General features: G+C 52.0%; 1 protein-coding gene across 8 annotated transcripts in view; it reads right to left on the bottom strand.

Annotated features, from left to right (window-relative positions):
* TRPV3 (transient receptor potential cation channel subfamily V member 3) overlaps positions 1 to 14,000 on the bottom strand; it is a 34,098-nt gene that overhangs the window by 9,333 nt on the left and 10,765 nt on the right. For all 8 annotated transcript variants that reach the window (XR_008619432.1, XR_008619430.1, XM_055090936.1 and 5 more), the window contains 9 exons: positions 13,470 to 13,610; positions 11,019 to 11,299; positions 8,740 to 8,916; positions 7,645 to 7,803; positions 6,817 to 6,918; positions 5,698 to 5,771; positions 3,571 to 3,736; positions 2,107 to 2,173; positions 95 to 369 (listed from right to left, as the gene is read on the bottom strand). Coding sequence is in view for 6 of the 8 variants with exons in the window: in XM_055090936.1 (XP_054946911.1) it covers positions 95 to 369; positions 2,107 to 2,173; positions 3,571 to 3,736; positions 5,698 to 5,771; positions 6,817 to 6,918; positions 7,645 to 7,803; positions 8,740 to 8,916; positions 11,019 to 11,299; positions 13,470 to 13,610 (1,442 nt within the window). In the remaining 2 variants the exon portion in view is untranslated. The remainder of the gene's footprint in view (positions 1 to 94; positions 370 to 2,106; positions 2,174 to 3,570; positions 3,737 to 5,697; positions 5,772 to 6,816; positions 6,919 to 7,644; positions 7,804 to 8,739; positions 8,917 to 11,018; positions 11,300 to 13,469; positions 13,611 to 14,000) is intronic.

The following is a 14,000-nucleotide window of genomic DNA, read 5'->3' as shown; positions in this document are numbered from 1 at the left end:
TGCAGATTTCCAGGCCCCACCCCAGATCCACTGGTGCCATGTGCTGGACTGAGTCCCCACGAGGGCTCCCATAGAATGACTCTGCCAAGGTCACCTGTAGGCGCCAGATGCGCTCACTCTCCTTGGAGATGTTCTCCACAGTCTCCCCCATCAGGGCAATGAGCATATTGAGGAGGAGGACGAAGGTGAGGGTGACATAGGTGATGAGCAGGAACAGGAAGAGGATGGGGTACTTGGAGTTCTGCTGGATTTTCAGGTCACCCAGGCCTATGGTGAGCTTGAAGAGTTCCAGCACGGTGTCGTTGAAGCTGCCATAGGAGCTGTAGTCCTCGTTGACCTTGGAACGCTTCTCGATCAGCGAGGCCAGGGCTGGGAAGACATAACAGGGTGTTCTCTGCAGCCTCTCTGTCTGGTTAATTACCCAATAAACTCGTGCATGCCTGCATGTACACCTATGCCCACACACACAGACTGCGGGCCTGCTGCCTCCTTCTCTCCGGCTATGTAAATTACATCTCCAGCCTCAGCTCCTCCGGAAACTTCATCAGGCTGGTGCTCTGCCTTGACAGAAAGGGCAGAAAGCCCTTTCTGCCTAACAAAGCCCAAACTCTTCTCTCTACCCCACCATTCAGCCCTTGATCTATCATGGGCTTGCACAGTTGATAATTACAATCTATAATCTGTGTGTCCCTGGCTCCTCAACCAGGCTTTGAGCTCCCAACTTCCTGTAGCTTGGGTTGTCTCCCCCAAGACTGGGAAGTCCTGAGTCTCTTCCTAATGCTCTGTGGCAAGACCTCTGGTCAAGGCCTGGGACTCTTTCTTCTCTTCTTCCCAACGCACTACAGCAGTGGCTCATTACTGAATGAATGGACGGATGGATGAATGAATGAATGATCAAATTAATCAGGGAGGAAATGGATGGATGAATAAACAAACGAGTGAAGGAGCAAATAAATAAGCAAACTGTGACCCAGAAAAGGTACCAGACAGGTGGGAACAGCTGCCTAACTTCAAATGCCAATGATAACTAGGGGAAAAAAAACTGGCTTGGGAAAATAAAATGATATCTCTTTATGCAGAGGTTAGAAATAAAATCAGGTTATGCTGTTCCCTCTGTTGTAAATGGAGAGGTGTTTTTTTTTTTTTTATCGGAGTACAGTTGCTTTACCATATTGTGTTAGTTTATACTGTACAGCAAAGTGAATCAGCTATATGTATACACACATCCCCTCTTTTCTGGATTTCCTTGTCATTTAAGTCACCACAGAGCACTGAGTAGAGTTCCCTGTGCTATACAGTAGGTTCTCATTAGTTATCTATTTTATACAGAGTATCAGTAATGTATATATGTCAATCCCAATCTCCCAATTCATTCCAACCCCCCCTTTTCCCCTTGGTGTCCATATGTGTATTCTCTACATCTGTGTCTCTATTTCTGCTTTGTAAATAAGATCATCTATACCAATTTCTTCAGATTCCACATATATGCGTTAATAAACGATATTTGTTTTTCTCTTTCTGACTTACTCCACTCTGTATGACAGTCTCTAGGTGTAAATGGTGAGGTGTTCAAGAGCGGTTTCCCATCCCTGGTCCCAGCAGACCAGAGGCTCTCACAGATATATCTGCAGCAAACTATGACAGTAATGTGATGTGGAGGGCCAAAGGAGGTTGTCTCAATGCATTACTCTACTCCTATTTTTCAAAGACCATCAATCAAATTTCTGCAGACTTCTCCGTTTGTAAAATGGGGCCGAAAACCTGCCAAGCCTATCTGAGGCTGTGAGAGCCGCATATGATGATGGATGTAAAGGTGGGAGGCCTGCCACACAGGGTGGTTGGATAAAAGCAACCAGTTCAGATCCTGGAGTCTCTAAGCCTCAGTGCCCTTATTTGTGGTCAGGGATGATGATGATGATGACTCCCCTTTGGTCAAGATGTCACGAGAAGTAAAGAGATAAGAAATGCTAACCACGGAAAGCGTTCCACCGGTGGCCGATATAACTGTTGCTGAGGCGTCTGTGTGCTATGTGTGCTATGTCTTGCTGACATCTGTATAAAGTGTTTCACAAATGAGGGAGTTACTATTATTTATAAATCAATTACCTACTCCAAATCCAAGTAAGAACACGATATATACAAACAAGAACTTCAGAACATCATGCAAAATGACCTACAAAGAAAGAAACGCAATTCAGGGGTAAGGTTTGAGCACATATTCATTATTCATTGATTTCCTGACTGCTTCCCACCCTCTCCCGGGTTCGCACTCTAACCATGCCCTCATTCGGGCCACTCTTCTGTGACCCTCACCAGGTCCTCCTGATGCTGTCTCCACGGCTCAGCGCTGGGCCCACCTCCTCCAGAAAGACTTCTCTTCTGTTCCCGCTCTCCGCCCTCCTCCCTCCTAGAACACAGTCTGTTTCTGTCCCTGCTGATTCAGGCTGCGCATGAGCACCTTTCCTCGTAGAAACTCACATCTGGAACCCTCACACTTCCTGGGTGCCACAGTGCGCCGGGCCGAGCTCACGCCGGCCCACGAGAGCTGATTGTCTCACTTTCACGAATTTTCTGAGCTCGTTGTTAATCACAGCCACGACTAAGAATTAAATTGTGTAAACTTATAACTAAATAAATTGCATCAGAAACAAAGATAATAGATGTTCAAAACTCATCACTTCCGAGTGACTTTACTACATTTTATAATTATCTAGGCTTTTAAGGCTATTTATTTCTATCGTAGCCATGTGGTGGAAACACTATGTAATGGTGCGTTGCTGTGCATCCCTTCCCAATTCTGTATTCACTGACATCGCATTGGTAGCTGGAAGTCAGCCATGGTGGGAATATTTACATCATGGAAACTGGTAAAAGCTGCAAATCAGAGATTGTTGATCATCTAGATCTAGACTTAAGACAACGATGGACAAAATGTCAAGGCAGATTAAACTTTAAAAATGTGTCCATCTGTAAGCTGTTATAGTGGGAATAGCACAAAAACGTTGATGAAATATTCCTCTGGTATTTGAAAACTATTATCCAATTCAGCAGAGAAATGGCTCAGCATCACTGACAAACAAATGCAGTTTCAACACAAGTCTTCATTGTTTCCCTTTCATCTTACTCCTTAAAGTGGAGGAAAATATCAGCATTTATGCTGGCACAACACTCACTTGTCAATTGCAACCATAGGTTGGCAAACAGATACGAGTTCAACCAAAATCAACAAATTATTCAGTGAGACTCAACTAGCCACGTGGAATTTACAGCAAAAGGCATTGTATATTTTATTATTGTTTGTAACGTGTGTGCTGCACATCCTTTATATGGTAAACATATATAATAAACATATCTACGTGCATATATATAACATATTATATATACATATTTTCCCTCCTAGAGAGCCTGACCAAAGGCAAAGGGAGACCACGGTGTTTTGGAGAAAGAGCAGTGGCCTGTCTCTTGGGCCAGTCTTTTTTCCTCTCCAGACCTCAATTTCCCCATCTGATAAATGGGCCTTCTCGGAAAGCCCTCCCTGCCCATCTCTGACGCTCAGCAGCCCCAACACACCTTCTGGATCATGACGCTGTACATGCCCATGGACTGGAAACCCCGCGTGTAGTAGAGCATGTTCGCCCAGCCCAGGGCCATGGCCAGCACGAAGCAGGCGAGGTACTCTTTGTAGCCAAACAAGTACAAGAAGACAGACAGTACCACAAGCACAGCTTGGACAAAACTGTTCAGGAGACACAGGAGACAAGGGCCTTACTTACTTCTTGGTATCAGGGCAAAGATGTCCAAATCCTCCAACCTCCCTTAAATCCTGAAAGGTTATCCTGGTGGCTGGTGCTGAAGAGACAGTTAAGTCTGCCCCAGATCTGCTGGACCACGTCTAAGATCCAGCCTTGCAGACTGCATTGCTAGATGCAAGACAGCGCTGGTTGCAGTTGACAAGGACGTTTTAAAGATAAAGATCCCCAGGGCCCAGGAGGTTCTGGTTCAGAAGGCCCAGGCTGCTGCCCAGGAGGCTGTATGTTTTTTAAATCACCCATGTGATTTCTGACCCCCACATAGGTTGGGGTACACTGGGGTAGACTGAGGATGCGGTGAATGATTGCATTTTTAACCAAAATGACAAAAGCTGACATCTATACTCAAAAGTCAATCATAACAAAAGTCCCCCATAACCTATTTTGAAAAATCCTTTAAAAAACTACAATACATGCTATATAATAGGTCTGCGAAAAGGAGATTGTGCAGCAAGGCGAATGTACTTAACAGTCCTGAACTGTACACTTAAAATGGTTAAGATGGTTTAACTTTCGTGTTACGTGTATTATACCACAATTTGAAATGTTTAAAGTGCTATATGTACCAAACATACAAGATCAAAATCTACTCCTAAACAGTGTGTAACACCATCAGTTATGCAGACATCTGGATAGAAACCCTCTCTTGCTCATAACATCAGGTAGTCTCCACGATTACAGAATATCTAACTAGTTAAAGTTAGGACACAGGCAATTTTGATTTTCTTGTGCAGTCAAAAGCAAAGGTTTGGGTGAGCAGGGCATTCGGGACTGAAGTGAGGAAGCATGTTTACACGTCCCTCTACACCAAGAAAACAACGAAGAAGCAGAAGAACAGGACGTGGCACTGGTGCCTTCTGTCTGTGCCAAAGCCGGTGGCTGTACAAATGGATTTTTCTCTGGAATCGTCACGGTTTCTCCAAGGTGACAGACTCATATATGACTTGCACCCTGGGCGGTGCTGCACCTGGCCTATTCATTCACTGCAGTATCAGGGGGCCCCACCTGCCCAAAGAGATGAAGAACTTAGCTCATGCTTCTGGAAGGCAGGTACATACTTAATAAAGCTGTTAATAAGTATTTGGAAACATCAGGCCAAGATTCGAGTTCTTATAGACCCAGCCTCCCAAATGCTCAGAAGAGGGCCTTTGGTGGGGTCTACAGAGCCACGGAGCCTAACGTTCTTTATCTCAAGCTGCAGATCCTTTTCCATTATTTATTTAGAGACAGGGGTTACGTAATCCTCTGCACATGACAGGGGTTACATAATCCTCCTTTTATTTAGAGACAGGGGTTACGTAATCCTCTGCACATGACCTCATTCAGAGAGGCTGCTGAGCTGAGCTTTCTGGCTACAGCCTACGGTAGTCAACCCTGCACAAGCTTGGGATGAGGCTGACTGGGAAACTGGGCTGGCTTGAGCTTCATGACTGAAGCTCCGCCTGACTCTACGTGACTCACTTCCCTTCTCTGAGCCTCAGTTTTCATGCCTAAAGATGAGACTCAATGATTTCTCAAGTACCTTCCAGCCCTGACCTGCCAGGGTCCAAAACGACAGCCAGGAGGAACTGGCCTGGAATGTCCCTTCATTAAAAATAAACACGCCTTCTCTGTGCTGGCTGCCGCCCAGGGCTCTGTGGCAGGGTGCAGTCAGCTATCCCTGCAACCGAATGGTGGGCACTGTCCTAGCATTTTCTGGTCCTCTCCATGGGCATCTATGTGCCTCTCTTACCAGAAAGGAGAGAGGAGGTCCCCGGCCGTGTGACTTGGCAAAATGACAGGGACGGGGTGACACGGTAGGGTGGCTGTTGCACAGGGACACAGCAGCCATCATACAGGACTTTAGCCTTGCCTGTGAGGTGGTGACCAAGGGGACAGACCTACTTACAAGACAAAGTGAAACCAGGCATCCGAGAGGATGGACTGCAGATCTGATGGTCTCAGCAGGAAGATCGCGATGCCCTGAGGCCAGAAAGGAAAGAAAAGCTGCCCCCTCTTCATGCCCCTCGCTGGAGGATCTGGGGGAGGGGGGGCATTTCCCCAGGACTGAGACTCAGACACAGGGAAGTATGTGAAGGCCCAGCCAGAGCCCAGGTGAGGGATATGGAAGGGCACTTGTGCCTGGGGGACAGAGGCAACCCCAGGGTAAGAGTGGATGCTCCCCCTGATCTTCTCGCATCTCTTACCCTCACCCCCGTAATCACCCCAGAACCCACAAAGCAGCACAACCATACGGTTACCTGCCATTCCCCAAATATGGCCTAGCTTTCCAGCCTCTGAGCCTTTGTTCATGCTGTTCCCCACACCTGTCCTGTGACACCTTCTCCCCAGTGTCCTCATGCCAACCCTCCCCTAGCAGAGTAAGTGCCATCTCTGCCTTCAAGCCTTCCTGGCCCCCCTCCCCACCCCCGCCAATAAGAGTCACCTCTCTTCCTCTGAGCACGGGTCTGAACCCAACATCAGGTCTTTTCACAGTCCATGTTAAAATCTAGCGATTTGCGTCCAGCTGAAATCCCTATCAGACTATGAACTCAAAGAGGGCAGATTCCCTCCATCCCTATCATCTCCTCCAGAGCCCCACATTGAAGGTGTTCAGAATATACCTGCTGATTCATCGGTTGGATGGATGAACGGGTAGATCGACTGACAAACAGATGGGAAGATGGTTGGATGAAGGATGGAAGGACAGTGGGTAAGGATGAGTGGGTGTTGAAATGGATGAATGAGTGGCTGGGTTGATGAGAGAGGACAGGTGATTGGATGGGTGGATGGAGGGGCAGGGAAGATGGGACACTGAGTGGCTGGGAGTGTAGATAAATGGCAGATAGATGGACAGATGGATGGAGGAATGGATAGATAAAGTAGGTAGGATAAGCTTGCTTGTTTATGTAAATCTAAAGGTTAAAAAGGAAATGCCTCCCCAAAGTCTCCCAGCAGTAGTAGCAGAGCTTGCTGTCACCCTGCCTGCCTCACAGGGCATGCCAGGAGGGCTTGGTGACCTACTCACCTCTTTCACAGAAATGCACGTGGCCCAGATGAGCACAAACATGCTTCCTAAGAGCTGCAGGCACCCCATCTTGTATGTGAGGGCCAAGGGGCGTGGCAGGGCCTGGGGAGGAAGGGAGAGGAATGGATGGGTGCAGGATGGGGAGTGAGGAAGGTAGGGGTAGCGCCACCTCCGGGGGGACCATGCACATACACGTGCCCAACCCTCGAGCTGGGCCAGAGGCCAGCACGAAGCCGGATCTCTGTACGGGGCCAAAAAGGAACTGCAGCCCCCGGCCCCTGCCTCCCCCGCCCAGAGTGGAAACCCAGAATTCTGCGGTGGGAAGCACGATCCGATCCATGCTAACAACCCCCTCACACCTCTTGGCATTAATCTGTTCCATCTGTATCCAGACACTCACAGGGCCTCCTAACACAGTTAAAGCCAAGACTCCGTGCCTCGTGTAATGGATGGGGAACCGAGACCCAGAGTGCTGGGAATGCTTCTCCAAGTGACTTCCACCTCCTCCCATTTCCTCCCATGGCCCTCACAGCAAAAACACCCAACCAGCTCCAGATTTAGACCTGGAGGCTGGGCAGGGCCTGGGGCTCCTAATTCTGCAGCCCTCCCCCAGCAGGGGTCAGCCTGGGGCTGAGCACCTGGGGTTGAGCTCAACCAGGCGCTGGCGACGTATTCAGTGTCCAAGACACTGTTGAAGCATGAAAACTGGGGGACCCCACGCGCATCTCTTGGCATCTCTGGGCCTCAGTTTCCCCATATGCACATAGGGTGGCTCCAGGGTCCTGCAGTGCTGACCAACCCATCCCCCACTTCAAGGGGCCCACTTACCTCCTCCTCCCGGGGGAGGTAGTAAGAGATGAAGGTCAGGGTGATGTTGTAGAAGAAATAGGAGCAGAAGGACAGGAAGAACATGTACCGGGCAAACTTCTTCCACTTCATATGCAGCAGCGTGTGCAGGGGCTCCAGGGTCAGCATATCATGCCGGTTCTGGGGGTAGAACGGCACCAGTCACCATGGGGATGAGAGAGAGGAAGGGACCATTTTCGGAGGGCCCTCATTTCAAAGGAAGGTCTGAGTCAGCACTGCCCCTGGCAGAAGCGGGCAATGAACTGGTTTGGCTGGAAATGTTGGGAGGGTAATGTCTAGCTCCTGAGGCTCCGTTCCAGCGCACCCAGACAGCAACCGAACGCCACAGCGCTTGGTGCTTTTGCCAAGAGGATCTGAGGCACGGTGGGGAGGGAGGGCTAGAAGGGAGGCCAGGGCCACGACTGGGGTCTGGCCCCTCCTGGGCCCTCCTTCACTGTGTGACCCTAGGAAAACCCCTGACTCTCTCTGGGCCTCAGCCTCCTCATCAGTAAAACTGATCTCAATTCCTGCCCTACCAGTCAGGCTGCTGTGAGGGCCGGGGAGATCCTGAGCAAGGCAGGCTCTGGGAAGCACAACTCTTGGTAAAATGTGAAAGATGTGTTGCCTCACTTTCCTCCAAGAGCCAAAAACTTCCCGCTGCTGATCTTCTCTTTTCTCCTTCAACCTCACTGACTTCCCAGCTATGCCTCCTCCAGAAAGTCCTCCCTGATTGCTCAAACTGTGTACTCCCTGACCCTTATTTGGGGCCAGGTTTGGGGGAAGATGGGATTCTAAGCCTGACCATATGGAACCAATAGAAGGAGTTGGGGGGAAACAAGATGGAGAAGATCTACACCCCCCCAACCCTGCCCAGGATTATGGGGCCAGGAGACCCCCATCACAAGGTCAGCTGGGAACAGGTGGCCCCAGCGCCCACCCCAGGCCCCGCCCACTAAGGCTAAGGAATGGGGGCTGCAGACATGTCTGGCTAGTAGCAAGGGGTCTTCCCAGGGCCTCCCTGACCTGGGGCCCAGCCTGCTACCCCCTGACCTTCCCCAGCCCACCCGGGAGACCCACATCGATGTTGGTGTTGTAGACGATGATTTTCAGCACCGAGTTGTCGGTCATGGTGTCCACGTTGGTGAGGTCATAGAGCGAGGACGAAACTGGCCCGTAGGCCCAGTCGGTGAACTTCCTGGACAGGCTCCGGAGCCGCTTCTCCTTGATCTCACGGCTGAGGATGTACTTCAGGATCTGGGGACAGGAGGAGTAACAACCATCAGCCGCTGGACAGGGTTTGGGGCGAAGACCGCTGGGCCTGCCCAAGGCAGACAGGGCCTGGGAAGAGGCTCCCACCAGGGGTGGATTGAGTCGGGCCGAGTGCCTGTCACTGTGAGCCCCGGCCCCGGCTTTATCTGTGGGATGGGCACAAAGCTCGCTGAGCTGCCTGTCACACCAGGCATGGTGAAAAACAGAGACAAGAGGCGTGAAGGCCTTCTGCACGATTCAGAGGGCTGCACGATCAGCTCACAAATCCTTGCACCAGCCGGGGAGTCTGTTCCGGGAAGAATCCAGGAACTGACAATTTCGAGAAATAATTTCTGTTTGGCCTGGACTTGAGAAGCAGCTGGAAGTTTCTCCAGCTTCCCCATCCCACCCTCAGTCAAGACCCTGCCAGTTGAGGCTCACTGCTCTGGCCAGTCAGGGGGTGATGCATGACACCAGCCTTTCAGAGAGGCCCGTGGGACCCACTCTCTAGGTCAGCGAGCTTGCTCTCTGCTACATGTTAGGGTCACTGGGGAACATTTAGAATTCCCACACCACTGACTAACTCAATCCAAATCTCTGGAGGTGGGACTCGGGAATCTGCATCGTGTAAAGCTTCCTGGGTGGTTCCAAAGTGCAGGCAAGATGGAGAGCTCACTAGTTCCTGAAAGCGAGCCCTGGGTACAATAAGGTAGGGGCACCAACCCAAGGCCCAGGAGGAGGGTCCTAACGGGGAGGACAGCGTCAGAGCCCTGATCTCATGTGACCCAGTGGGGTTCCCATCTCATCTCGCACAGGAGCCTAGTCTCTACAGCCCAGGCGGGGAGCTCCTAGGGATAAGGCACGTCTCCCCTTTCTGCCCCGCAGGCTACAAGAGCCCGAGGACATGGTCTGTGTCTCAAGTATGACTGCACCCTCTGCTCCCAGCATAGTGGCCAACTTGGGCAGCATCCGGAAAAGTTTCCAAAGAACACTGAATGAAGGAGAGAAGGGGCCAGGAAGGGTGCAGGCGACTTCCCAAGACTGGCAAGAGGTGGTGGGTGTGGGTGGAAGGACACATTATCCTCTAGGGAACCAGGGGTCAGGGGGCCATGCTCCATGCAGGAAGCTTCATCCCTGGGCCCTCTCCCCAGGGACAAACACATGGCATAGCGGTCCTTGGAGAAAGTTCCGACTTGTGACCACAGTCTGACTCTCCTCAAAGCCCCCAGGAAGCTGTGTCCTTGGGGTGGGCAGGAGATGGGGGAGGCAGGCACACAATTCCTCCTCTGTCAAAGCTGTTCTGCATCCCTTCCTCCTCCCACAAGAGAATGAAAAGGTCCCTTGTGGGCACCAGCCCTGAGCGCTGGGACGGGACCCAAGGCCCTCAGGGCACCACCTCCCTCATCAGTTGCCCGAGGTTGGCACAGCTGTGATGGCTCCACAGTCCCCACCCTACCCAGTGCCCTCCTGCAGCCTCCCAGGAGCCATGGTCCCCTCCCAGGGCTCAAGATGTGGACGCTCGGGGGGCAGCTTTGCCATGATGAGTCCTGACCTTGAAACCAGACCAAGCCGTGGCTCCAACCACAGATAGAGATGGGAGCCCCCCCCAGCTGCGTCTTCACCAAGCTCCCAGTTAACCTGAGTTCCTCGGCCACATCACGAGGGCACAAAGAGCCACGAGCAGCCACATACTCTGCTGGGGACTTGGCTCAATGTTGCAACCTGACAGACAGGCTGGGGTCTCTCCAGCGTCAGGGGGCGGCAGCAGCCAACTGGCTCTGGATCCAGAGCAGACATTCGGGGACTCCCGTCCTCGTAAGTGGCTGAAGGCCCCCAGGGTCAGACACTCAGCCTCCACTTGGGTGCCTCACCACGCAGGAATCCTCAGCCACAAAGCATGAGTCACCGCAGCCTCAAGACTCCTCCACTCTGGCCCCGGCAAGGGGGTCCCAGGGCCGGAGACAGAGACACAGAATGTTAGGGCCTGAAGTCCAGAGGGTGCGCCCGTGTGCTGCCTGTCCGTGGCCCGTTACGTGCAGTCGGTCACTCAGAAGGGCCCCCGGGGAGCGTGCCTCCCGCCCTCCCGCCTGCCCCCAGGCCTCACCCACCTCGGCCTTGCCCATCTTGGCGGCCAGCTGCAGCGGCGTGAGGCCGTCATTGTTGCGCATGGTCTCCAGCTCCCAGTTGCCGCTCCTCAGCAGGATCATGTCGTACATGTGATTGACGAAGTCATTCTGCGTCTTGAAGTCCTCAGCCACCGTCACCAGAGCATGGAGGATGTTGTTTCCCCGTGAGTCCTGCGAGGTGATGTCTGTCTGCTTGTTGTCCATCAGCAGCTGCACAATCTCGGGCTGGTTGGTGCAGGCTGCCAGGGCCAGGGGTGTCTCGCCTGGGGGAGGGGGAGCACAGGTTCTCTCCCGGACCAGAGCAGTGATTCCCCAAGTTCTCGAAATGGGGCTTATCCTGCCCATCTCAGCAGGAGTGGGAGACTGAAGCTGGATCATTGCAACAAACTCCTAACGGGTCTCCCTGCTACTACCCTGGCCCTCCAACACTCTCCTTAACACAGAAGCCAGACTGATCCTTTTAATACATAAGGCTCACCTCACCCAGAACAAAAGCTCAAATTCCAATGACAGCCTACAAGGCCCTACATCTTCTGACATCATCTCCTCCTCTCCCCCTCACTCACTCCCCTCCAGCCACAATGGCCTTCTTCCTTTTCCTCGAGCACACACAGGCACTTTTCTACCTCAGGGGCTTTGCACAGACTGTTCCCTCTTCCAGTAGCGCTGTTCCTTAGATACCTGCATCACTCCCTACCTCACCACCTGTGAGTCTTTGCTCTAATGTCACCTTTTCAATGAATCATTCACCCTAACTGCCCTTTTAAAATTGAAACTCAGCTCCTTCCTGTCCCAGAATTCCTGATCTCCTTCCCCTGCTTTACTACTTTTTTTTTTTGAGCTGTCATTTTTTTTTTTAATTTTACTTATTTATTATTTTATTTTATTTATTTTATTTTTGGCTGCTTTGGGTCTTCGTTGCTGCTCACGGGATTTCTCTAGTTGCCGTGAACCAGGGCTACTCTTCGTTGAGGTGCGCGAGCTTCTCATCGCGGTGGCTTCTCTTGCTGCGGAGCACGGGCTCTAGGCGCGCGGGCTTCAGTAGTTGTGGCACACGGGCTCAGCAGTTGTGGCTCGCAGGCTCTAGAGCGCAGGCTCAGTAGTCGTGGCACACAGGCTTAGCTGCTCCGCGGCATGTGGGATCTTCCCGGACCAGGGATCGCACCCTTGTCCCTGCATTGGCAGGCAGATTCTTAACCACTGCACCACCAGGGAAGTCCCCCCTGCTTTACTTTTTATTTTTTTCAATAGCACTTGTTATTTTCTAACATATCACATAACATTCTTATTTATTATATCCATTATTGATGGTCTCTCTCCCATCTAGACTGCAAGTTCCATGAGGGTAGAGATCTTGGTTTTGTTCACAGATATATTTCAAATACCTAGAACAATGCCTGGTATATATAGTAAACAATCAATGTTAGTTGAGAAAAGAGAAGGCAAGTGACTCACACTTGGTCACACAGCAAACCGGGGACAGAACCAGGGCTGGACATCAGGTCTCCTGCTGCTTCCCCCCCGAGTCTCCATCCTGTCACCTCTCTTCATCCCACCCGATAGATGTTTCCCAGCCAGGTCTGACTGGACAAGGCCCTGTCCTCAAGGCCACCCAGACCCATCTAGTCCTGCTGACTAAAAAACCATCCAGAAGAGAAAACAGGTCAGTGGCCATCAGTCAGGGCCTGGGCAAGGAGGAGGAGTTAACTACAAAGTTGTACCAGGCAATTTTTTGGTGTGATGGAGCTGTTTGTCCCCTGTCCTGATCACAGTGATGGTTATACAACTGTACGCATTTGTGGAAATGAACAGAAGTGTACATTAAAATAGGTGAACTTCACTGTATCTAAATTACACATTAAAAATATATTTTTTTCACCCGGGATGGCCTAACGCCAATTGCTTTTGGACTCCCTAAAGTGTCAGTCAGGGAAGTTTTGTCCTCTTACTTTTGACTCCTGTTTGCGGTCCTGAGAGGCTCTGTACACAGGGCACAGAGGCCAGAACTGGCAGGCAGGACGCCTACATCGCTCCTTACTACACTGGGGCAAGTCATTTCCCTTCTCAGAACCTGTCTGCTCTTTGTCAGCTAGGGCTCTCTCCTTGCTCTCCCTCCCAGGTCTATGTTCCCTACAGGGGGCTGCTCAGGTGAATGTCCGTGTGTCCTCTAACACCACCAGGTGACACTCCCCCAGTGCAGGCTCCCCCTCCTCCCAAGTGCCGGTCTCCAGCCTGGCGGTCCTGTGCAGGTGGATCTGCCCCTGCCGCCTCCCTGGTCCCGGCTCTGTCCTCCAGGGCCTCGGACACAACTGAGCCAGCAGAGATTGGCAGCGTGGGCTCTCCTCTGCCTGCTAGCTCTTCTACGGGCAGAAGCCCCGCCTCGCCCTCCGCCCCTCTCGCCCCCGGACTCCAACCCGGGGCGACGGCGCCCACCGAAGTAGAAGCCTTCGTGCTGGTACTTGGGGTTGAAGAAGACGCCCTTGGCGTGGGCGTTGACGTCGGCGCCGGCCTCGATGAGCACCGCGGTGATGTCTCCCTGCCGCCGCTCGATGGCGATGTTCAGCGCCGTCTGCCCTGCGGACAGGACAGGGGTGGGCGGTTGCGCTCAGAGGCTGGGACCCGGGGTGACACACCCTCTCTGGCCTGTTCCCCTCTCTGGCCTCTGTACCCTCCACCGAACCGTGGAGAAATACTAGCTGCCTGCCTGGTCTGTGTCGCCCAGCTTCATACTTTGCTTCAATCATTTTTGCGTGGAAGCAAGGATTATTCGTGGAGCATCTGCTCTGTGCCCCAAAGCCAGGCGATGGGGACACAGCAGGACATGGGATGCAGTTTTGATTCTTGTCCTCAGGAAGCTCACAGTCTCCCTGCGAATTGAGCGTTATGATATGGGCAGGTGCAGGGTCTGTGGTATCCAGAGGAGCTCTTAACACAGCCTGAGGGGTTGGGGGGCCTTCCCAGAGT

The sequence above is a fragment of the Physeter macrocephalus genome, chromosome 14 (assembly GCF_002837175.3).
Source record: "Physeter macrocephalus isolate SW-GA chromosome 14, ASM283717v5, whole genome shotgun sequence".
NCBI classification, from domain to species: domain Eukaryota; kingdom Metazoa; phylum Chordata; class Mammalia; order Artiodactyla; family Physeteridae; genus Physeter; species Physeter macrocephalus.
Note: the sequence above shows the minus strand (reverse complement) of the source record. Positions and strands in the feature narration are given on the sequence as shown.